This window comes from Ictalurus punctatus, chromosome 23 (assembly GCF_001660625.3).
Source record: "Ictalurus punctatus breed USDA103 chromosome 23, Coco_2.0, whole genome shotgun sequence".
In the NCBI taxonomy this organism is placed as follows: domain Eukaryota; kingdom Metazoa; phylum Chordata; class Actinopteri; order Siluriformes; family Ictaluridae; genus Ictalurus; species Ictalurus punctatus.
This window is the reverse complement of record NC_030438.2, coordinates 9,319,160-9,345,000: the sequence shown is the minus strand read 5'-3', so window position 1 is coordinate 9,345,000 and position 25,841 is coordinate 9,319,160. Positions and strand designations below refer to the sequence as shown.

Genomic DNA, 25,841 nt, shown 5'->3' with positions numbered 1-25,841 from the left:
CAAGTACACAGGTATGCAGGTGGGATGGATACACAGGTGAGACAGGGTTGTAGGTAAGACAGGTACACATGTGAGACAGGAATTTCAGTGAGACAGGTACACAGTTGAGACAGGTACACATTTGAGATAGGAATGTAGGTGAGACAGGTACACAGGTGAGACATAAAGCTTGTGAAGCAGCCAGTCAGCAGGGCGGGGAGGAGGATATCGGGAGGTTTCTTATTTGCATATTCATTCATATTCAGAGATTCTGATGATTTTTAATGAGCTTAAAGGTTTTCAGTGTTTATTGTTGTTGTGTGTTAATAACATGTTAATATGACATACCTGTATGTCTCTGTAGGAGAAGAGCAGATTCATGACGATGTCCTGCGTCAGAACCTCCGTGTTGTCTATGCGCAGTTTGATTCGAGACAGTTCCTTGGCCAGTTCCTCACCCTGATACTTATCTCGAGCTTTTCGGATGTCATTCAGCAGCGTGTCTTTGAAAGAAGCGCTTTAAAAAAAAGAAAAAAGAAAATTAAAAATAAACAGGATGACAGGCTGCTCTTTATTTTATTCAGAACATGATGTTCCTCTGAGCTTCTACAGACTTTTCCTGTCGGGGTGATAATCAGTGATAAGAACAGGGAGTGTGTGTCCCGTTTCCCAGTGACAGAGTGTGTGTGCATGACTGAGATAACACGGATACTCCAGAGCTGAAATCTGACTCGCATATGAACACAGCTTCACAAGAGCTTCACAAGAGCTTCACAAGACTCGGGGGAAACTGTGAATGCTGTATACTACTGATCTAAAACCTCTATTTTTATCTGATCTCTGTAATTAAATTAGATTAAAATTGGTGTTTCTGATCCAAACAGCGAGGTGAGAGGGCGATGAGCTGAATATGTAGGGTTAGGGTTAGTATCTGTACCAGGACGTGACGTGGATGTCTTTGAGCAGGCTGGCGAATCGGTCCACCAGAGGCACACACAGAGGTCCAAGCAGGTTGTCCCAGCTGGGCTGCATGTACTCAGACGCCCGGCGTTGGGCCACGTTCTCACAGCAGATGTACTCGTTGTTAGGCGTCATCACGTACGGGATGAAGTAATAATTCCCACTGGAGGCCTGGAGGAGCGCAGGACAGACTAGTGAGCTCCAAAAACAAAACCGGGAGACATTTTTGTAGGAAAGATAATAGTTAAGGTTAAAGTTCATCCAAACATGGTAAAGGAATAGAAAGTGGGAGGGGCTAGTTAACATTACGCAAATATGACAAATGAAAAGACAAACAATGATCTTTTTTTTTTTACACAATTAGTGCTAATAAATCTCCGTGTGTTAATTATTATACTACCGTTATTCCTCTTTTATGGAAGTGACACAAAAATAATTCGTCAGCTGAATTGTATTTTTAAATTTTATGGTGACAGTTTTCGTGACGATCCTTATAATTACTCCCCCTAAACACAGTTAGCCATGTTAGCATTTTCAGGATTTCAGGTGCAGAATGATTTCCTGTGTCTCTGACAGTAACACACTCACTCACTGCCTCACTACATACTTTATTCCTCAGACCCGAGCCTCGGTACTCAGGAGGTAACTGCACCCAGGGGAAGCCCAGAGTAACGGGCCGTGAAGCCTACTCCAGATAATACACACGAGTGGGAGAGGAACGAGAGACAGAAAAAGAGAAAAAGAGAAGGAGAAAGACAGGATAAATGAGATATACAAGGATTGAGAATATAAGGACATGTAAAGAGAAAAAAACCCGAGACACGGAGAAAGGAAACAGATACAGTACAGCGTGAAGAATAAGAACGAGGTGAAGGAGTCAATCAGTGAGAAAATACACACAAGTCACAGACACGCGTACACAGTGAGACAGGTACACAGCGAGACAAGGACACAGTGAGACAGGTACACAGCGAGACAAGGACACAGTGAGACAGGTACACAGCGAGACAAGGACACAGTGAGACAGGTACACAGGTGAGACAGGAACACAGGTGAGACAAGAACACAGTGAGACAGGAACACAGGTGAGACAAGAACACAGTGAGACAGGTACACAGTGAGACAGGTACACAGGTGAGACAGGTACACAGTGAGACAAGTACATAGGTGAGACAGGTACACAGCGGGACAGGCACACAGGTGAGACAGGAACACAGGTCAGACAAGTACACAGTGAGACAGGTACACAGGTGAGACAAGTACACAGTGAGACAGGTACACAGGTGAGACAAGAACACAGTGAGACAGGTACACAGTGAGACAGGTACACAGTGAGACAAGTACACAGCGGGACAGGCACACAGGTGAGACAGGAACACAGTGAGACAAGTACATAGGTGAGACAGGTATAAAGTGGGACAGGCACACGGGTGAGACAGGCACACAGTGAGACAGGAACACAGGTGAGACAGGAACACAGGTGAGACAAGTACACAGTGAGACAGGTACACAGGTGAGACAAGTACACAGTGAGACAGGTACACAGGTGAGACAAGAACACAGTGAGACAGGTACACAGGTGAGACAAGAACACAGTGAGACAGGTACACAGTGAGACAGGTACACAGGTGAGACAGGTACACAGTGAGACAAGTACATAGGTGAGACAGGTACACAGTGAGACAGGTACACAGCGGGACAGGCACACAGGTGAGACAGGAACACAGGTGAGACAAGTACACAGTGAGACAGGTACACAGGTGAGACAAGTACACAGTGAGACAGGTACACAGGTGAGACAAGAACACAGTGAGACAGGTACACAGTGAGACAGGTACACAGTGAGACAAGTACACAGCGGGACAGGTACACAGGTGAGACAGGAACACAGTGAGACAAGTACATAGGTGAGACAGGTATAAAGTGGGACAGGCACACGGGTGAGACAGGCACACAGTGAGACAGGAACACAGGTGAGACAGGAACACAGGTGAGACAGGAACACAGGTGAGACAAGTACACAGTGAGACAGGTACACAGGTGAGACAAGAACACAGTGAGACAGGTACACAGGTGAGACAAGAACACAGTGAGACAGGAACACAGGTGAGACAGGAACACAGGTGAGACAAGTACACAGTGAGACAGGTACACAGGTGAGACAAGAACACAGTGAGACAGGTACACAGTGAGACAGGTACACAGGTGAGACAAGAACACAGTGAGACAGGTACACAGGTGAGACAAGAACACAGTGAGACAGGTACACAGGTGAGACAAGAACACAGTGAGACAGGTACACAGTGAGACAGGAACACAGTGAGACAGGTACACAGGTGAGACAAGAACACAGTGAGACAGGTACACAGGTGAGACAAGAACACAGTGAGACAGGTACACAGTGAGACAGGTACACAGGTGAGACAGGTACACAGTGAGACAAGTACACAGCGGGACAGGCACACAGGTGAGACAGGAACACAGTGAGACAGGTACACAGGTGAGACAAGAACACAGTGAGACAGGTACACAGGTGAGACAAGAACACAGTGAGACAGGTACACAGGTGAGACAAGAACACAGTGAGACAGGTACACAGGTGAGACAAGAACACAGTGAGACAGGTACACAGTGAGACAGGTACACAGGTGAGACAGGTACACAGTGAGACAAGTACACAGCGGGACAGGCACACAGGTGAGACAGGTACACAGTGAGACAGGTACACAGGTGAGACAGGTACACAGTGAGACAGGTACACAGTGAGAAAGGTACATGGTGAGACAGGTACACAGTAAGACAGGGACACGGTGAGACAGGTACATAGTTAAACCTGCTCATAGTTAAACACAGGTGAAACAGGTGAGACAGGTGAAGCAGGTGAGACAGTTGAGACAGGTGCAGCGGTGAGATAAGTCAGTGTTACTTTAAATTATGTTACATTTCCCTTCCCAAATGAATCATGAAATATATATATAATAGAAATATAAAACAAAAATCAAATAACAAATATTACACTACAAATAAAAATGTTTGGTCAGTTTCTGTTTTTAAATGTGCTCTAGAAGTAAACTGAACTGAGAAATCGAGTGAATTCTGCTGAATGAAGATGTTTGAGAGATTTAAACTTCAGTTCTGTCTCAAGGTCGAGTTCTGTACACAGCAGCTGGAAATAGCAGCGCTATTTAAAGATGTCCTCTAATCCACCAGACCTCCAGCCTGAACAGATCTGCTTCTGTTTCACACTCAGCATGGTGAGGGAAAGACCCCGAGAGGAGCGCAGCGACACCCCAGACGCCTCTCTCCTGGAGTTACAGCCTCACACGCTGACACTGGAGACTCCTTCCTTACATAAACTTCTCCTTACAGAAAACCACCATAAAAACACATCCGCTGTACCATTCAACGAGTTGTCACCATAGAAACGATAACGGATCAGAGCGAGCGCATTAATATAAACCTGCACCATTGTCAGAGCTGCTGTTATAGAAAACTAATCAATGCCCTCTGACCAATCAGAATCCATAACTCAGCCGTAAACACTATATTACTGTACACATTCCTCTGAACTCCAGGTAGAGTTTATCTATAAGTTCTAAGAAGGAAAGAGGAATCAGCTCAGACTGTGTGTGTGTGTGTGTGTGTGTGTGTGTGTGTGTGTAGTTCACATGGACGTTCAGCCTTGGAGGTTATTTTCATGCAGCTATAAATAAAGCAAAGTATACAGGATGTGACAACAAAGCTCCAGAAATAGCCACAAGGCTCAATAACACAGCGAAACAGATCCCCTGTCACATTGTATCATTAAAATGTATGTAAATTATATTTGCCTTGAATTAAAAAAACACAATTTTAAACATTTACCCTTGTCATGGACGCTGATTCTGATCATTTGCGTTTAGGGATTAAAAGTTATATTTGGATTCATTTTCTATTTCAGCATTTTTCTAAAAAAAAAAAGTGATTTGGGGCGTGGCTATGCATAATCTCATGTTGTGATGTCACTACACAAGCTCTATGTAATATCACTATATAAATCAAAACTCTGAAGCTGAAGTCACACTAGTTTACTAGCAGCTGGCTAACCCGCTAGTTAAGCTAGCTAATGTGAGCTATTAGGAGAGGCAGGAGGTCATGGTGGTGTTTGCTAATTTGCATATTTATGTATATTCATAGATCTTGGCATTTTTAATAAGGATAAAGATGTAGAATTGGAAGAAACATGATGGAAATCTGCTACGATTTGATACTTACTGTGTTTTTCTGGGCCACCATATCCTTCAAGAACAAGAAAAAGAAGAAAGAAATGAATTAGTCATCACCCATCATGAATTACAGATGTTTGCAGATGTTTTTGTGCACCTTCTGATCTCAGGTTAACTCCACGCCCTCACAGGGACAAAGCAGTGAACAAAGGCTTGAATGTTTTTTTTTATTTTTGTATGAACCATTCTTTAGCAGGAGCAGATCCCTGATCACGAGCAGAGAGAAACACTTCCGCAAGCTGGAAATAGCGTCCAGGGTTCAGTGAGATGTCAGGAATGTGTGCAATGAGCTACAGCGAGACTTCCTCACACGCGCTACAAACCCGAGCCAACTCTAGATACTGACGTAGCGATGATACAACCAGACAATTCTCGTCTAGACAAATACTCAACAATAATCTGTATTTCATGAAATGATCTAGAGGAAACTGGTAAGTGTGATGAGCGTTAAACACAGTGTTGGGCGCTAGGGGGCGCGAATCACTCAAACACCGCTTATCTGTACACAGTTGAAACGTAACCATGTTGAGATTTGTATTTGCTATTCCTTGACTGTACATTTGCACATACTGTACACAGACACACATGTAAAGCTTAAATATGTACGGAATAAAGCATGGTGCATGGTGTTATAGGGAAAAAAACAATCTTTTCCTATAACTGCACAACCTGCATGTGGTTTATTCCTCCTCCATCACAACTTTTTATTTATTAAAGAATGACACAGCATACTTTTTATCCATTGCGGAACTTCCACGAAACAAGTTAGTTCCTGTGTTCATTATGTTATAGCAACTATAAACACTCGTTTCCTCACCATCCCTTAACCACCATTTATTCTCTCTTTATTCTCTCTCTTTTATTCTCTCTTTATTCTCTCTCTTTATTCTCTCTCTTTTATTCTCTCTTTATTCTCTCTCTTTATTCTCTCTCTATTCTCTCTTTATTCTCTCTTTATTCTCTCTTTATTCTCTCTCTCATTTCCTCCACATTCCCGTGCTTCTTTCTTCTAAATCAATCAAACAATTCCTTCACTTCAAAGTTCTAAAATTAATAATAATAATAATAATAATAATAATATGGTGCTGATGCAGCAGAAGATGAAGTATGTCTTTACTTATAAAACAAATTTTATATATATATATATATATATATAAGTATAACTTCACCAAATCCTCATCACATGAACATTACAGTGTGTGTTTAGCGTTTTGGTTTAGTATTATGACTTTATTCTAGAAATATTGCAATATTGTTTTTTTCTTGTATTATCAGATATTATGACTTTTTCTCAAAATATTACGATGTCAATCTCGGAATCTTGTATATTATATTCATTTATTTACATTTTTTTAAACAGTGGCCCTAAAATGGTGTTGTATTGAGTGTGCGTGTGTGTGTGTGTGTGTGTGTGTTCACCTTCAGAGACTGCGCCGTGTCAGGGTCGGTGTCGTGGTACAGAATGACGTTGTTGGCCATGTCAAAGCTCTCGCGAACTCCAAGATGATAAAAGAGAGACGGCTGCCGGAACACATCACTCATATCCACCACCGCAATGTCTGTAAACACAGAGTGTGTGTGTGTGTGTGTGTGTGTGTGTGTGTGTGTGTGTGTGTGTGTGTGTGTGTGTGATTTGAAACAGACACACAACACTATTAGTCCATGCAGTTCTATACATTTTACACACACTTATTTACACAGGTATTTCTCCATCTCGTTTCCAGTTACGTTTCGGGTCAAATAGAAGAGCAAGTGAACTGCATCACAGCGTTAAAGCTTTTTCAGAGTGCGTCACGAAAACAAAAACGTTTATCCACAAACCGACCAATATGTCAGCACGCCCCACATCTGTAAAGCATTAATCAGGCATCATAAGTCCCTAACACGTAATTAGCTGTGGGTCTGCAATCAACATGACAGCGACGTTAACCAGCGACGTTAACCACACACAGACAACGAGACTCATCCTAGTAAACCAAAGATCTCAGTAACAGAACCACACACACTTCCTGTGGCACTGAGATGTTTCCCTCAGCAAGAATAATAATAATAATAATAATAATAATAATAATAATAATAATTCAGCACAAACAGATGAAGATATTTCTACTGTAAGTAAATCAAGTAATCAGTTAAAAGACAAATTCCTCAGCTCTCTTTAAAGAAATCTCACACTTGCGTTGATCTGCACTGATATTACAAGAGGATCTCATGAATAACTTTTTTTTCAAGCTAGTGTGGAGGTACCAAGACAACCTCATTTTACAAACTCTGCCACCATGCACAGGTTATCTTCAACAGAACTCGCTCTGATATCTGCTCATCAGATGCTTCTGAAGGACCTGATTAGCTGGAAATAAATTTTACATGAAGATTTATCGAGCGTTCAGACAAAATCCAGCTGATTAGCTGACGTATCTGGTCCTGGATGAACCGGATGAGCTGCGTTAGAGCAGGAACGCTTAAAACTGTAGAACGCTCGGTCTCCAGAACTGAAACGGAGCTCGTCGAGCAAAAAAGTGACCAAAAACCTCCACAGATGTGACTCCTAAATACACCGTGTACTCCGAACAAAATCTAGACGCACATGCTAGTGTTTTCTCTGCTTTAAAACGCCACACAATTCCACAGTCACGTGTCTGAAAGAGCCACTTGAAGGAAGAAGGTTCGGAGACATTAGAAGACCTGACGCAATTAGGGTGAATTCAGAAAGCATTCCAGGCACTTTCCGAGGAAAGTGGAGGTTTTTTTTGTTTTTGGAGAACGTCATGATAACAGTTATGACTGATCATAATCATGAAATTCAAAAGAAAGTTACACACACAGCTGGAAGAAGAAAGAAACGTAATGCACACAGTGCACATTGCCCTCAGGGAGAAGAAGGTGCAGAGCTGCAAACTTTCGAGACGTTCTCGCGAGAACTTTTCGAGTGAGAAAGCGAGTGGCTCTACGAGCAAACGTTAGCGACTGTCGTGCACTCGATTTGGCACTCTAGCTCACATCACATCCGCAGAGAGAGCAGGTTAATCCATCGACTAATCCCTGCTCACCTTTCCCCATGAGGGACACTCACCACCACCACTACTTCATCGTGTCTTCTGCATTCTTTATAGAAACGATTTTATAAATACATAAATAGTTATAGACTAGAGATGACTTCTTTCTATAATAAATATGTCATACTCCATAATGTTCTATTCTGATCAAGCTCAGAAAATCTTTCCATATGAAAACGATCACTATGACTCCATGAATATGCAAATGCGTCTATTGCAGTGAGGTGTTTTTTTGGGTTTTTTTTATACTTCGTTATAGTTCCTTTTCCCTGTAGAGGGTCTGCAGCACTGATCAGTGGTTATTAGGAGACATGATTTACACATGTGGGTGTGTTCAAAATTGTCCTGTGATGTGTGAGAGCTTCCATGGAAGTGTGATTTCGGTTCCACCAGACTGTACAGGTGCAGGTCGGGGCAGGTACGCTCACATACCACGACCAACAATCAGCTTCCCCAAGGCTTCGTGTTTAAAGTGGCGGTTAAATCAATATGGAACGCAGAAAGGGTCACAAATGCCTTAAAATACTCCCTGTCTTTTTAATACACCCACAAACAGCCACAAGTAAGCGTTTTTCATGCCTTGAGAGTCACTATGGTGCTTGTGATGTGTCATAAATAGATCGATAAAAGTGATCTTTTCTGTCACCTACTTAACACGTTTTTACGCCTATCCATTTGATGTGTCAAAAGCACCTTTTTTGAGGCGTTCGTGGCAGATTGAAAAAAAAAAGCAGATGTAAAACTCACCTGCGTCGTAGAAGGTGTCCAGCACCGACGTCTCCCCGAAGTCCAGCCTGCCGAACGTGACGGTGGTGAGGATGGCGCTCTCGGCGTCGCACGCACGCTGCAGGCACTGTAACGCTCCGGACTCAGGGCTGTTCGCCGCCACTGCCTTCAGACCGTCGTTCAGCACGTACACGGCACGCAGACTGCGCTGTTTGGACACCAGACACGGACTCGGGACGTCTGCTCTCTCCAACGCTGTCATCGCCACACTGGCTGCATGATCTCCACCTGCCTCCGACGCCACCTGGCTGGAGGCCTCCATCACAGTGCAAGAAGTTTGTATCCGTTTGTGTGTGTGTGTGTGTGTGTGTGTGTGTGAGTTTCCTGGTTCTCTATAAATTAAAGCACATGCAAAAAATGTATTTTTAAAATTCTTTACAGTACACAAAAACGTTCATGCAGAGAACACTAGAGGAGTCAAATTTCCTTCATTACTATTCGGTTCTAAGTCGATTTTTAGGAGCTGCATCGGCACAAATCCACAGTAAAGACACGTAAATGTGTCCTTTCAAATATTTTAAGTAGTTTTAATTTTACGTGGTGCTTCATCCATCAAAAAATTCTAAAACTTGACCGGTATAACGTTATAGAAATAATTATATGAAATATTGTCCTAATATCTTGATAAACTGTCCACATGTTGAAGCGTGAATTTGTTTATTATTATTATTTTTTTACGATATTCAAATTAGCGCATATTTAATGACACACTGCATCATATTGTCACTATTGTTATGTATAGATGCACTTTGGACAGGTTAGTTTTTATTTCCAGTAGCATTTTCAGAAGCATAAAGGAGTTTTTCTCAGGAGGTGCATCCCAAAAAAATTCTTCACTTGGTCTTTTGGAGTATTTATAGTTTTAGTTTTTCACTTAATAGTTTTATATATATATATATATATATATATATATATATATATATATATATATATATATATACACACACATACATTTTATAATTTTTTTGCACAAAAAAAGACAAAATATGTGCACGAGGTTTTTTTTTTAAAATTAATAATCACATGAAACACATTCCAATGAGCGCATTCTTAATAACGCACTGCATAATTTGCATATTTGAATATATTTCTAAATGAGACCTGTACTGCAGAATATTCTACTGATGCACACTTCCAGCACGTCAACATTCATCTCGACATTGAGTAGCCCAGAGGAAGTAAATCTCTCTCTCTCTCTCTCTCTCTCTCTCTCTCTCTCTCTCTCTCAAGGTGTGGTTACCTGGCCTCTAATGAGCGCGGGGTGCGGGTGGAGGGTCGGTGCGCGCGCTCGTGTCCCCGCAGCGCAGACACCTCATCAGATCATCTCTCATCACTGACCACTGAAGTGTGTCTCTGATCCTCTGGAGTCCGTGGCACTGCAAAAAGAACTACTGAAAAACACCAAGGAATTGTGCAATTAGTAGGAAGTGTGCTGCAACTATTTACACACACACACACACACACACACACACACACACACACACACACACACACTGTTTCATAAGATTAACAAAAGGTTAATAATGTATGATGTAAGATGCATTAAAATCAAAGCAGAACCTACACGAACCTGTTCTTGTGGATCCGTTTGCACGCGGGTTGAAAGCAGGTATTCCAGTGAAAATCTCTCTCTCTCTCTCTCTCTCTCTCCCACTCCTCTGTTCTCTGTCACTTCCCCTCTACTCTCCTCACTGTGTAAAGTCCAGCAGCTAAATATAAAGCGCTAGTTTGGACACGCGCTCAGTCATGGTCAGTCATGAGGTTTATTTCTGTCTTATCTGACTTGAAAGTTCTCAGCAGACTCCGAAAGCGCAGAGGAGAACATGGTGAGGTGGAAACTCTGCGAGTCAACACCACCGAGCTACACGAGTGTTAAAAAGTGTGTGTGTGTGTGTGTGTGTGTGTGTGTGTGTGAAAGATCCTCTCCATGGCTCCTCCTGCTGTTCCTCTAACATGACTGAGTGTGTTTACACAGACGATAGAAACCAGCCTCCTTCGTTCAGGCTTCTCTGGAACACTTGACATCTGGGCTGGGTTAGGTAAGTTAATTAAACACGGTGTGTGTGTGTGTGTGTGTGTGTGTGTGTGTGTGTGTTATAAGAAGATAAACAAGGTATTGTGTGATGAAGCGTAGTTACTGTTATCCAGAAGTGCTTTATTCCTCTTATACCACAACAACTTTTTTTGTCCATTTATAGTTACATTTAATGCTGTTTAAAGCCGGCAAAACAAATACTCACTTGTTATAGCGGTTATAAACAGTTATTCCTTCATCAGCCTCAATTTATTCTCTCTTTATTCTATCTCTGTATTCTCTCTCTGTATTCTCTCTTATTTTCTCTCTGTTCTCTCTTATTTTCTCTCTTTATTCTCTCTCTCTATTCTCTTTCTTTATTCACTCCCTTTATTCTTTTATTCTCTCTTTATTCTCTCTCTTTATTCACTCTCTTTATTCTCTTTCCTTATTCACTCCCTATATTCTCTCTTTATTCTCTCTCTCTATTCTCTTTCTTTATTCACTCCCTTTATTCTTTTATTCTCTCTTTATTCTCTCTCTTTATTCTCTCTTTATTCACTCTCTTTATTCTCTCTCTATTCTCTTTATTCTCTTTCTCTATTCTCTTTATTCTTTCTTCTCTCTCTTTATTCTCTTTATTCTCTCTTTATTTTCTCTCTATTCTCTTTATTCTCTCTTTATTCTCTCTCTTCATTCTCTCTCTCAATTCTCTCACTTTATTACCTCTCTTTATTCTCTCTGTCTCTTCAAGTTAATAAGACAAAAACTAAATGAAACGCAGTTTGTATTTTGTTGAAAATTAATCAAGTCAATGAATTCTACAGCTTTTTGGTGTAATAGCTATTAAAGGTGAACTGGTCAAATAATAGTATGGAGAGAGAGAGAGAGAGAGAGAGAGAGAGAGAGAGAGAGAAACTATTGGCACCCCCGGAGAGAGAAACAGTCTGTAATGCAGAGGGACTTTTAAAGTTAACTTGACTTAGGTTCCACTTTAGATGTTTATATTAATACGATAGTTTTAAATTTTTTTAATGTGTATGATCTTATACTGCTCATGTTTCATTAGGTAACCCCTGAATGTTCTAGAGTGTTCCGTTTCTCAGGTTCTGAGCTCATGTTTCCCCTTCCTGGAGCTTCTCTATCTCTTTGTTCCTCAGATGCTCTGTAGGAACACACACACACACACAACACACACACACACACACACACACACACACACACACACACACACACACACAAACATATATCTGCAGGAAGCACATTAAACACAGCTAATTGTATAAAGAGCAGTCAGGGGTTAAATATTCAACTAAATGTGTGTGTGGTGTGTGTGTGTGTGTGTGTGTGTGGTGAGATTTATGGGCAGGGTGATATAACAGCAGTGTCCATTCCCTCGACCAATAATATGACCCGTACTTACAGTTACTGTATATCTGCCCTTTAATGTGTTGTGTAATATAATCTACTGTTCAAACATCTGGGTCCAGGGTGCAGGGTGTACCCCGCCTTGTGCCCCAAGCTCCAGGTTCCCCGTGACCCTGAAGGATAAGCAGTACAAAAGATGGATGGATGGATAACAATTTAGTGATAGCATCACACACTCCTTCCATCATCTTTTCAGTTCTTCTGTGCCTCACAAATCCTCTTCTCCGTGATCCAAACACCTCACACTTACATTAATCGCTCTATAACACTGTTTTGGTGTCTTGTGGTGACTATTTAATAAAACTGCTAGCTGAGGAACTTCTCAAACTAGAGACTCTGATGTATTTCTCCTCCAGCACCGGAGCCTCGCACTTCTCTTTCTGTCCTGGTCAGATGTTCTGCAGTTTGTGATGTTCTGTGACACCTTTGTAAGAGGTTCCTTTAGTTCCTTGGCAATTTCTCACATGGAATAGCCTTCATTTCTCAAAACGACAAGAGACTGACCATTCTGAGATAAACAGGCAGACAGACAGATAGAAACAGACAGATAGCCAGTCAGAAAGGGATTAATAGATAGACAAAAATAGAAATAGACAAATACAGATAAATAGAAATAGTATAGACACAGACAGACAGACAGACAAAGAGAAATAGAGACAGACACAGACAGACATAGATAGAAACAGACAGACAAATAGATATAGATTAATAGACAGATAGAAAATAGAGACAGACAGACAGATAGGCAGACCAACATATAGAGACAGACACACGGACAAAGATAGAGACAGACAGACAGATAGGCAGACCAACATATAGAGACAGACACACGGACAAAGATAGAGACAGACAGACAGATAGGCAGACCAACATATAGAGACAGACACACGGACAAAGATAGAGACAGACAGACAGATAGGCAGACCAGCATATAGAGACAGACACACGGACATATAGACAGATAGATCAATAGATAGGCATAACAAATAGAGAGAGACAGACATAGAGACAGACACATGGACATAGATAGAGACAGACAGACATATAGACAGACAAATAGAGACAGATACACACAGACAGACAGATCGACAGACAGATAGAGGTGTACAAACATATAGAGACAGACAGATAGCCAGTTAGAAAGGGATAGACAGATTGAGATGGATTAATAGACAGACAGAATAAATAGAGACAGACAGACCGAATATAGATAAATAGAAATAGTATAGACACAGACAGACAGACAGACAGAGAGCGAGCGAGAGAGAGAGATTGTAATAGTCACAGACATATAGACAGAGAGACAGACAGACAGATGAATGAAACTTGAGGCGCAGCTTATTTTGGAATAGTCTTTTTTAATAAAATTTGCACACATAGATGCATTTTCCGTACATTAAAATATAAAAGTTTATATAAGACTTTCTCAAAAGAAGAAACAGCATCAAGAAAACAAAATGTGCATTTTCTCCTTATCGCTGACGAAAGACAGAAAGAAAAGACATGATTTTATTAAGAATAGAAAAGGCCTCAGCGTGGGCGAGGGGCGAGCGACAGCGCACGGATAACGAGCAGGAAAATAAAATAAAGGCCACGAAGTTAAAGGCAAAGAAAAGAACCTAAAGTGAACCGTACTGAAGGCAAACGCAGCGCAGGGTTCTCCGTCACGCCGCTTAAAGAGTCGAGTCGCTCGATGGAACGCAGTACCAGGAGAAGACGGGTTCCTTCTCAACACCATGGAAAATAATAAAATAATAAAATAATAAGAATCTGGAAGTGAGGGATGCGTTCGTTTGTTTTCTCTATGCTGTTGTTCTCACGTGGGGGTTTTTTTTTGTTCTTTTTCTCTTTTGGCACAAATCCGTTTGCCAGGCTTTCCGTGTTTCTGCCTTCCGACCTCAACCACTTCCGAATCACGCGTGTTCATTTGGACAGAGCCTTCTTAATGTTCTCAACATCCATCTGAAACACACAGACAGCAGGAAGAAAATCACACACACATCTTCTCCACCTCAGAATAGTCCCGTTTCTTCTTAAACTGAGTGAAGAACCATGTGAGAAGGTCTTTAGAGCTTTAGGTTTTCTTTCAAATCCCTCAAAGGTTCTTTACAGTTCACTCAGTGGGTTCTTTATTATACATTGTGTATACAGAGAAACACACACAGGGAAAATAATTCCACAGGAGGCCGAACTGATTCTCACCTGCAGGGATAAGCGCATCTTTTTCTCCTCGTCGAGTTCACTCACAAGCTGTTTCATCTCTTGTCTGGGAAAGGTAGAAGAAAATTAGTCAAATCTAGTGGAATAAACGAGTCAGGAGCAAGCATTCTGAAAGAAGACTGATGGAAGACTGAAGGAATACTAATGGAATTAATGTGGGATAAAGAAAACATTATTTCACACATCTCCCTCACTTCTACTAAACATCTCCTTCCCCATCACAAATTTCTCCATCCCTCATTCCAAATGCCATCCTGCTGCCTTCCAAAATGTCTGCTTCTCCACTGATAATCTCCATCCTCTTCCAAACATCTCCCTCCTTCCAAACGCATCTCTCAAAAAGACTCCAAACATCTTCCAACTCTTTTTTAACTGCCTCTTTCCTCCTCCAAATGTCTCCATCCCTCCTTCCAAACAGCTATTATTTGAATATGTCACCTATTTCCAAATTTTCCTTTCCCTCAAAACATCTCCATCTATCTACCTCCACTTTCCAACTGTCTCTTTCCCTGCTTATAAACATCTCCCTCTTCTCCTACTTCCATACATCTTCCTTTTCTCTTCAAATTGTCTTCCTCATCATTCTAAACATCTTCACCATTCCAGAAGTCTCCCCTCTACTTCCATCCACGATTCCCTCCTTCCAAATGTCTCAAATTGTATAAAACACCCTGCTCTCCCATCCAAACTTCTCCATCCCTCCTTATGAACATCTCCATAACTCCTCCCAAACATCTCCATACTCTTCCTCTTTTGAAACATCTCTGCATCCTTTTACATATCTCCATCCCTCCAAACATAACTTCCTCCTGACTTGATCTTCCATCTCTCTCTCTATCCCCCTCTCTCTCTAAACATCTCCAACACTTCATTCCTACTTGTGCTGGCTCTTCATCAGCTCCACGGTGGCCCTCAGCTCTCGTAGCTGAGTTCTGAGCTCCTCCAGCATGTTGGAACCCTGCTCGCTCTTCATCTTGGCCTCACTTGGTGAGTGAGGCCTGAGGGCAGCGGGCGGTGTGGGTTTGGAGGCTTTCTCAGGAGCCTGTAGAGAACAAATCCACATGGGTTTAGAACATCATGTAGCACAAACAAACACACTTGTTGGTCTGCTGATCTTCTGAGCGTCATCAGTGTGTAGGGCCTCAGTCTCTGTGTGAGTGAGTGTGTGTGTGTGTGTGTGTGTGTGTGTTGGTTAAGGTCGCCCCTTTGTGGTAGGAACAGGGAATGCATGCAAAGGAACGTGACAAGGTGAGGTTGAGGACAGGTGGGTGTGGCTAGGAGGAGGGGGCGGGGCTTACTATGATGATGGGAAGTGCCTTGGGCATCTTCCTGGTGCTGTCTAGAGATCTGGGAGGTAATGAGTCCGGCTCGTCCTTCCCTTTCTCTCTCTCTCTCTGCTCGTCCTCCGGAGACTGCAAGTCCAGGAGGTCAGTGCCGGAGAGAGAGGACTGAGGAAGACATGGAGATTATAGAAAACACACACACACAAAAACAGAATTTTTTTCTGTTTAATCTGTGTGTGTGTATGTTTGTGTGTGTGTACTCACAGGTGTGAAGATCTGAGAGCGAGGTCGGCGGTCTGTGACTCGAGGTCTGGAGGCAGTGGGGTGGCTCAGCTTCTCTGTGGAGGAAACGATGGAGTCGAAGTCGTCTACATATTACACACACACACACCCACACACACATTACATACAGGAATAACCGGTCTCTCGACATGTCACATGATCACACGAGCATGACATCAATATGAATGTGTAAGTGATGCCGGTGTTTTTACGCCTCACACGTTCACACTCACCGATTTCAGCCGATTTGTCAGAGGACATCCGATCTGAAGCTACAACAGAACCGTCACACCTACACACACACATTTTATCAGTCCTTTATCTCATTACATCTGTATGAACCTTATATCTCGGGGTGTGGCTATACCTGTGACATCACTAAATAAATGACGTGGAAACGTTTCAGCTCGAGACCATCTGCGCAAACTTGCTAGCTCAGGTAAGGTCAATGACCATGTTACCATGACAAGGTGTTGCCATGGTAACACGTCAACATCACGCTATATTCTGACAAATCACGGGAGCTAGTTCACTAGCAGCTAGCTAACTCTCTAACTAATTCAGTTATTGTTAGTGATATCAGGCTATTAGAGATACAAAAGTGATGTTTCTAATTTGCATAATCATACATATTCATTCATCCTGCGTTTTTTTTATTTGTAGTGTTTTCTCTTTCTCGAATTATGAATTCGATATTGAGTATTTGTTATGATTCGAATTTAACTCCACAACTTGGTGCTATTTGGTGTCATTCGGTAAGAATTTGCATATCAGACGTGATTGGAGGAAAGAATTTAGTGATGTCACAAGCATAGCCATGCCCCCAAAATCAGTTTTATATACAGTATAAGAACTGAGAAGGTCTCTGCTTTATACTATACTTAAACATTTCATGAAGAGCTGGAAAAAGCTCAACATCTATCTGTCTATCTATTAGGGCTGCAACTAACGATAATTTACATAATTGATTAATCAGCCAATTATTTTATCGATTAATCGGATGGGGGGCAAACTTTCAGTACCATTGTTTTGTTTATTTAAAATAAAATCCAAATTACAAACACAAACACTTATATAAAACTTACAAAACTACAAAACTTTACATTAACACATTTATATATTTATATATAAGTTGATGATTTTCATAATTGATTATTATGGATTTTATCAATTAGTTGTTACTATCAAAGGAATATCTTTCCCAAATTATTCTTAGATAAAAGCATCCTGTAGTCTCGCAGCTCAGACTTCTAAGTACTGAGTATATACTGTATATGTGGCCAAGCCACGCCCACTTTCACAGAGACATGTGCATGAAAAGCATCCCTAGCCTGAACCCTGAGAAGAATCAGATGAAGGTGAAGGAGAAGATCTGTGAGAGCAGAACTGACTGTGTGCTGGGCCCGGCCGGTCTCTCTGGTCGCTCGGGTCGCTTCGGGGGCAGGGACGCGGGTCGGTTCAGGGAGTTGTTGCTCTTCGGGGGTAAAGGCTTCTTCGGTGGAAAGACAGGAAGCACTGGCTTCTGGATCTCGACCAACTTGATTTCATCACCTAGACATCATCATCATCATCATTATCCTCATCATTATCCTCATCATCCTCCTTCTCCTCATCATCATTCTCCTTCTCATCATCATCAAAAGAGTCATAGATTCTGCTTGTGAAAGCATTCTAACGGACAGAAAAGTGTGTGTGGATTTATTTCATCCAGCAAGCACGACTCTCACACTCTAGTGAGTTAGGGCCAGTCTCTCGCTCTCTCGCTCTCTTGTTCACAGACGCACACACACACGTGTTATAGCAGCCAGAACGTAACAAACAGGCTCCCGAGGACCGTAAGGAGAGCCAGGTTAGTGTGAACTGATGGAGATTTTTTACGCGCATGCCGTGCTACCTTTCTCCTCGGCTCGCTGTGGAAGAGACTCGGGCCGTTCGGGAGGAACCTTTTTAACCTCTGGCTTTTTGTCTGAGGGGCAGGACATACACACACACACACACACACACACACACACCATACATACACTGCTTTACTATTTCACTCTGTGTTGGACTACACGCTCCTTCAAAAGTGCATTGTGAGTAATTTCACTCTCATGTATTATAAAGGTGATGATGTGTTTCAGCCACAAGAGGGCGCCATGAGCTACAAAACAAAACCCTCATAGTTCTCAGTTAAAGCGTCAAAAGTTTAATCAAGCATCTTTATTAAATCTCATCACACCGAAGCTGTCATTTATATATAAATAATTACCATAAAAATCATTGTACAATAAACAATAAAAGAGATTTCGTAAGTGATTAAAAAAAAAAGTCTGAAAGTTGCTCACAGTTTCTAAGAACAGAACTGGACATATTGATTATTTATTTAAATTTAATTATAGTATAGAGTAATACTTATTCTTCATTTTCACCTGTACAGTGAGCTTAGAAATAGATAGAAATCTGCTATATAAATAGAAATTATTGTTATTGTTGTTGTTATTATTATTATTATTATTATTATTATCCAATCACAATCCATTTTCTCCCCAAGATGTGCTATGATTGGTTGCTGGTATCTACAGAATTATCAACTATCCTGTTTTTAAAATGTATTTTTTATTTTATCAGGACTAATATTTGTTTTGCTAAAAAACATTTTTTAAATTTACACTAAGTTAAAATGATTCTTTTCATTATTATGAAAGGTGATATTCTCTGATTTCTCTGAGAGGTTTAATAACGATTCTCGCCAAAGGTTTCAGAAAAAAAGAATAAATGAAATAAAGTTAGGCAAAGTTTAAAAACATTATCGTCACATCACTCAGCTTTAACTCCTAATCCTAATTCCTCTCTGAAAATATAAACCTATAATAAATATATAAGTATATTATAAAATAAAGCAGACCGACAACTGAACACAGACAAAAAAATAAATCCAGAAAACGGACGACAATAAAATGAAATAAATATTAAAGAATAAAATGAACGAATAAAGAAAGGAGGAGAGGTTTTACCTGTGATGTGTTTAGTAGGTGCTGCAGGAGGAGGCGGTTTCTTAGGCCTCTGTAAACACACACATGACGTTAAACCACACACACACACACACACACAAACACACACACACGTGCAAACTTTTACATAACACACAGGATCAGGGCATAAAAGGATCTGCTAGTCTACTAGGTAAAGGGTTTTATAGGGAGGCAGAGGAGCACCAGGACACCAGGGCGTGTGTGTGTGTGTGTGTGTGTAGCTCTCACTCAGAGCAGAGACTGAGACCCACTCTGTGAGCTGTAGTCTGCCGCAGTCTCGAGAGAGAAACAGATCGTACCTCTTTCTCCACCTCGGGAACAAAGAGCTTCACAAAGTTGTCGGGAAACACACCCTGTTTACCGTTCATCTCCCCGAGCCACCAGCCTGCATCAGCACAATCCTACACACACACACACACACACACACACACACACACACACAAATCAGAGGATTACATTTGCATAGGCGCAAAGGACATGGCGAGAAAGAGCCACAGCGTGGACTTGAAGACGTCCTTAAAACCTGCACTGCGATGACATTATTTACATCATTTTGTATATTAATGTGTACGTCATGAATATTAATGAGTGTATTAATGAGCGTTATGAGGGAATATTAGCAGGAGCTACTCTGAGTTAGAATCTCACTCAACCCCATAAGGTCGAATCTTGGCTTTTTTTAAAGCAAAGAAAAACTTTTAGATTCATTCAAATTTGTGTATTTATTTGTTTGTTTACTTCCTTTAATCTCTAAAATGTAGCCAGATTGTATATTTCTTAGGGACCACATTAACATCCGTCATCATCCTGTCTTCACAGTTCAGTCGAATCCCAAATAGAATTATTTATTTATAAATAAATAAATGAATAAATAAATACAAAGAATAACCTATATATATATATATATATATATATATATATATATATATATATATATATATATATATATATATCACGTTTTTAATGTTTTAGAGACAGTGCAGACTGTAATAAAATAAAAAAAAATAAAAGAAAATAAAATATAAACAAAGCTAAAAAAAACATGAAAACGATGAAATGAAATCAGAATAAATAAATTAAATGAATAATGATGATATGATAAATAATGAATAAAAACAAAAGCAGAAGAGATAAACACCTTCCTCTTCCCTACATACACTCACTACAAGGGTATATCACATGACACAATCCTAATGATGTTATAGACACTACACACTGCACACTATACACTACACACTGTACACTATACACTACACACTGTACACTACACACTATACACTACACACTGTACACTACACACTGTACACTATACACTACACACTGTACACTACACACTATACACTACACACTGTACACTACACACTGTACACTATACACTACACACTACACACTGTACACTATACACTGTACACTATACACTACACACTGTACACTACACACTACACACTGTACACTATACACTACACACAATACACTACACACTACACACTATACACTACACACTGTACACTACACACTATACACTACACACTGTACACTATACACTACACACTATACACTACACACTGCACACTACACACTGTACACTACACACTATACACTACACACTGTACACTTTACACTACACACTGTACACTACACACTGCACACTATACACTACACACTGTACACTACACACTGCACACTATACACTGTACACTATACACTACACACTGTACACTATATACTACACACTGCACACTACACACAGCATACTATACACTACACACTGTACACTACACACTGCACACTATACACTATACACTGTACACTATACACTACACACTATGCACTACACACTGTACACTACACACTGTATATTACACACTATACACTACACACTGCACACTACACACTGTACACTATACACTACACACTATACACTACACACTGTACACTATACACTGTACACTACACACTGTACACTATACACTACACACTATATATTACACAGTATACACTACACACTGCACACTATACACTACACACTGTACACTACACACTACACACTATATATTACACACTATACACTACACACTGTACACTATACACTACACACTATATATTATACACTATACACTACACACTGTACACTATACACTACACACTGTACACTACACACTGTACACTACACACTGCACACTATACACTGCACACTATACACTACACACTGTACACTACACACTGCACACTATACACTATACACTGTACACTATACACTACACACTGTACACTATACACTACACACTGCACACTATACACTGCACACTATACACTACACACTGTACACTACACACTGCACACTATACACTGTACACTATACACTACACACTATACACTACACACTGTACACTACACACTGCACACTATACACTACACACTGCACACTACACACTGTATATTACACACTATACACTACACACTGTACACTACACACTGTACACTATACACTACACACTATACACTACACTGTACACTATACACTACACACTGTACACTACACACTGCACACTGTACACTACACACTGTACACTACACACTATACACTACACACTATACACTACACACTGTACACTATACACTACACACTGTACACTACACACTATATATTACACACTATACACTACACACTGTACACTATACACTACACACTGTACACTACACACTGTACACTATACACTACACACTGTACACTACACACTGTACACTATACACTACACACTGTACACTACACACTACACACTATATATTACACACTATACACTACACACTGCACACTATACACTATACACTACACACTGTACACACTATATATTACACACTATACACTACACACTGTACACTATACACTACACACTATATATTATACACTATACACTACACACTGTACACTATACACTACACACTATACACTACACACTGTACACTATACACTACACACTGTACACTACACACTGTACACTTTACACTACACACTGTACACTACACACTGCACACTATACACTGCACACTATACACTACACACTGTACACTACACACTGCACACTATACACTATACACTGTACACTATACACTACACACTGTACACTACACACTGTACACTACACACTGCACACTATACACTACACACTGCACACTACACACTGTATATTACACACTATACACTACACACTGTACACTACACACTGTACACTATACACTACACACTATACACTACACTGTACACTATAGACTACACACTGTACACTACACACTGCACACTATACACTACACACTGTACACTACACACTGTACACTATACACTACACACTGTACACTACACACTATACACTACACACTATACACTACACACTGTACACTACACACTGTACACTATACACTACACACTGTACACTACACACTATATATTACACACTATACACTACACACTGTACACTATACACTACACACTGTACACTACACACTGTACACTATACACTACACACTACACACTGTACACTACACACTGTACACTATACACTACACACTGTACACTACACACTATATATTACACACTATACACTACACACTGTACACTACACACTGTACACTATACACTACACACTGTACACTACACACTATACATTACACACTATACACTACACACTATATATTACACACTATATATTACACACTATACACTACACACTGTACACTATACACTACACACTGCACACTACACACTGCACACTATACACTACACACCGTACACTACACACTGCACACTATACACTGTACACTACACACTGCACACTATACACTACACACCGTACACTACACACTGCACACTATACACTACACACTGTACACTATACACTACACACTGTGTGCAGGTTGAACTCCCTCCCAAAGTTTCCAGCCTGCCCTAGCCTGCCTTGCTCCTGCCTTCCAGGATGACATCACTGATTGACAACCATATTTAAAGAGGAAGAGGAGTGAGAATGGTGTGGGATGTTGGAGGTGGTTACATGTGTGTTGGTGTTTAGAGAGTGTGTTTGGTTGTGCTGCTTTATGCTATATTATGACTGCTGTTCTGGTTTTTTGAGTCCCTGTACCTGTTTATGTGCATTCTATTCACCATTGTATATATGTTCACTTGGTTCACCAGCAGTAGGGGTGTGGCTGCCATTTCTTTTGGGAGAGGGTCCTTTTGTCTTGGCTTAGGTAGTTAGGGAAATATTTGTATTTTCTTTGTTACTTTCCTTTTAGGTAAGCTAGCTACCTTACAATAGAATCCTTTTGTTTATTATTTTGGCCTTGGCCCACCCTGAAGGTATGTCTGGTGGTTGGCTTTTTGTATAGTTGTATATCTATAACTGTGTGTTACAATATACCACAACTTTTTAACACAAACCCAGTTGTGTTGTTATTCCTGGCTTCCCCTATTTAAAGGTCAAATTCCCTTGAATCCCGAGCTGGTTACTCTGTGCGGCCCAACCTAGACTGGGCTGTAACACTGCACACTACACACTGCACACTATACACTACACACTGCACACTGCACATTATACATTACACACTATACACTACACACTGCACACTATACACTACACACTGTACACTATACACTACACACTGTACACTATACACCATACATTACACACTATACACTATACACTGCACACTATACACTACACACTGTACACTATACACTACACACTGCACACTATATACTACACACTGCACACTACACACAGCATACTATACACTACACACTGCACACTACACACTATACACTGCACACTACACACAGCATACTATACACTACACACTACACACAGCATACTATACACTACACACTGCACACTACACACTGCACACTACACACAGCATACTATACACTACACACTACACACTATACACTGCACACTACACCGCATTCCTGACACTGAAGCCCGAGTAACAACTTCATACTTGCTCACCTTACTGATGATGGTAACGATCTCTCCCTCCTTGATTGACAGCTCATCCTCGTTCTGGGCGTCGTACGGGAATAACACCTTACAGAACTCCTTCACTGTGAACACATCAAAAACAAACGTGCTGTTGTTATAGAAACCGCAACATGCTAGAATGAGTGGTTATAGAAAACTAATCAACACTTTCTGACCAATCACAATCCAGTACTCTCCAGATTTCAGAATGAACCTCTAGATACATGAATATGCAAAATAAAAACACGCCCACTAATAATACTTCATTTACATACTGGATACTTGCATATTTTATGACATAATAACATAATGGTTTGTTCAGACTTTACACTGAGATCTGAGATTTAAGATTTAAGGCAAAACAAAACCGTTGTAGCGACAATTTCACACTTTGTCCGTCTCCGAACACAAATTATTTTCATCCTGGAGAGTTTTAAGCATAATGAAATGCTGTTTAAAATAAAAAATGACTTTTATCAAATGTTTTACTCGACTTGTGTGTGTCGTTCGTTACCTTTGGTCTTGTTTTCAGGTTCTGTCTTCATGGTTTCCTGAGGAACACACGGTGCTGATTTCTTCGCTGTCAGCTGTAGGGGAAAGAGGAGAGGGCGTGAGAGAGAGAGACAAACAGAGAGAGAGAGAGAGAGAGATAGAGACAGAGAGAGAGACAGAGAGAGAAAGTGCACAACAATTATTCATCACACACACACACACACACACACACTTATATATTCTATGTGTTTGCCACAAAACGACAAAACATCTCTACAGTTTTACACTCAGTAAAAATAACAAGAGCAGCAAATATACACAAATATGTAAATTTCCAAATGCAAATTAGGAAACACCTCCATGTCTCCGTGTCACCTGTAAAAACCAATAAAAATTAGCATGAACTAACTCACATCAATCACAGTACAATTCTCTTCTACTCCTTACAGAGAATCCTCATCGACTTGTGAACATGTCTGATATATATATATATATATATATATATATATATATATATATATATATATATATATATATATATACTCACATGAGAATTTATTAGCAGTTAGCTAAATGATTATCAGAGAATGATATAAGAGATATAACAGCATTTTCACATTTAAAAATTTGCATATGCATAACTCCATGTATCTCGAATGACATTAAAGGTGTAGAGACATTCGTGGACGATTTTAGTCGTATTAAAAAAACAAAAAACAACAACAACACAGATTGTTCACTATTCAACAGTTTTTAAATAGTTTTCACGACATGCTCAGGAACACGTTAAAGAAAAAAAACAATCGTAAATAATCGTACAAAGAAAAATAAACAAAAGGCGATGCAGCTGGATTTCGTTCACTTTCAAGTCATAAAGAAAAGGTACATATGCTAACCCCACCCCCTGGCTCCACCCCTAACCTTAACCTTCATGAATAATCTTCTTCTTCTTTTTATTATTATTTTTATTTATGTATTGTTAATTTGGGGTTGTTTTTATTAACATTGTTGTTTAGCATCATTTTCACTCAAGTTTTTTTTTGCTCTGCT

General features: G+C 40.4%; 2 protein-coding genes and 1 long non-coding RNA gene across 6 annotated transcripts in view; 1 reads left to right on the top strand and 2 right to left on the bottom strand.

Annotated features, from left to right (window-relative positions):
• map3k15 (mitogen-activated protein kinase kinase kinase 15) overlaps nucleotides 1-10,917 on the bottom strand; it is a 29,142-nt gene extending 18,225 nt beyond the window's left edge. The window contains exons 1-7 of one of the 3 annotated variants that reach the window (XM_053674768.1): nucleotides 10,611-10,917; nucleotides 10,287-10,437; nucleotides 9,008-9,378; nucleotides 6,624-6,763; nucleotides 5,194-5,217; nucleotides 917-1,110; nucleotides 328-496 (exon numbers count right to left, since the gene is read on the bottom strand). In XM_053674768.1, coding sequence (XP_053530743.1) covers nucleotides 328-496; nucleotides 917-1,110; nucleotides 5,194-5,217; nucleotides 6,624-6,763; nucleotides 9,008-9,308 — 828 coding nt within the window. In that variant the 5' untranslated portion in view covers nucleotides 9,309-9,378; nucleotides 10,287-10,437; nucleotides 10,611-10,917. The remainder of the gene's footprint in view (nucleotides 1-327; nucleotides 497-916; nucleotides 1,111-5,193; nucleotides 5,218-6,623; nucleotides 6,764-9,007; nucleotides 9,379-10,286; nucleotides 10,438-10,610) is intronic. The other 2 variants (XM_017453028.3, XM_053674769.1) reach the window with 2 other exon arrangements.
• A 2,909-nt stretch (nucleotides 10,918-13,826) lies between these two features.
• Nucleotides 13,827-25,841, bottom strand: part of sh3kbp1 (SH3-domain kinase binding protein 1) — a 48,887-nt gene continuing 36,872 nt past the window's right edge. Inside the window, exons 7-18 of one of the 2 annotated variants that reach the window (XM_017453029.3) lie at nucleotides 24,814-24,886; nucleotides 24,288-24,382; nucleotides 19,587-19,688; nucleotides 19,270-19,318; nucleotides 18,168-18,239; nucleotides 17,665-17,824; nucleotides 16,507-16,565; nucleotides 16,256-16,359; nucleotides 16,007-16,156; nucleotides 15,587-15,750; nucleotides 14,691-14,754; nucleotides 13,827-14,450 (exon numbers count right to left, since the gene is read on the bottom strand). In XM_017453029.3, the coding sequence (XP_017308518.1) occupies nucleotides 14,412-14,450; nucleotides 14,691-14,754; nucleotides 15,587-15,750; nucleotides 16,007-16,156; nucleotides 16,256-16,359; nucleotides 16,507-16,565; nucleotides 17,665-17,824; nucleotides 18,168-18,239; nucleotides 19,270-19,318; nucleotides 19,587-19,688; nucleotides 24,288-24,382; nucleotides 24,814-24,886 (1,131 nt within the window). In that variant the 3' untranslated portion in view covers nucleotides 13,827-14,411. The remainder of the gene's footprint in view (nucleotides 14,451-14,690; nucleotides 14,755-15,586; nucleotides 15,751-16,006; nucleotides 16,157-16,255; nucleotides 16,360-16,506; nucleotides 16,566-17,664; nucleotides 17,825-18,167; nucleotides 18,240-19,269; nucleotides 19,319-19,586; nucleotides 19,689-24,287; nucleotides 24,383-24,813; nucleotides 24,887-25,841) is intronic. The other variant, XM_047150092.2, reaches the window with a different exon arrangement.
• LOC128628989 (uncharacterized) lies at nucleotides 16,322-18,096 on the top strand. Its single transcript, XR_008393290.1, has 2 exons — nucleotides 16,322-16,462; nucleotides 17,559-18,096. It is a non-coding gene; the product is annotated as an uncharacterized LOC128628989 (long non-coding RNA).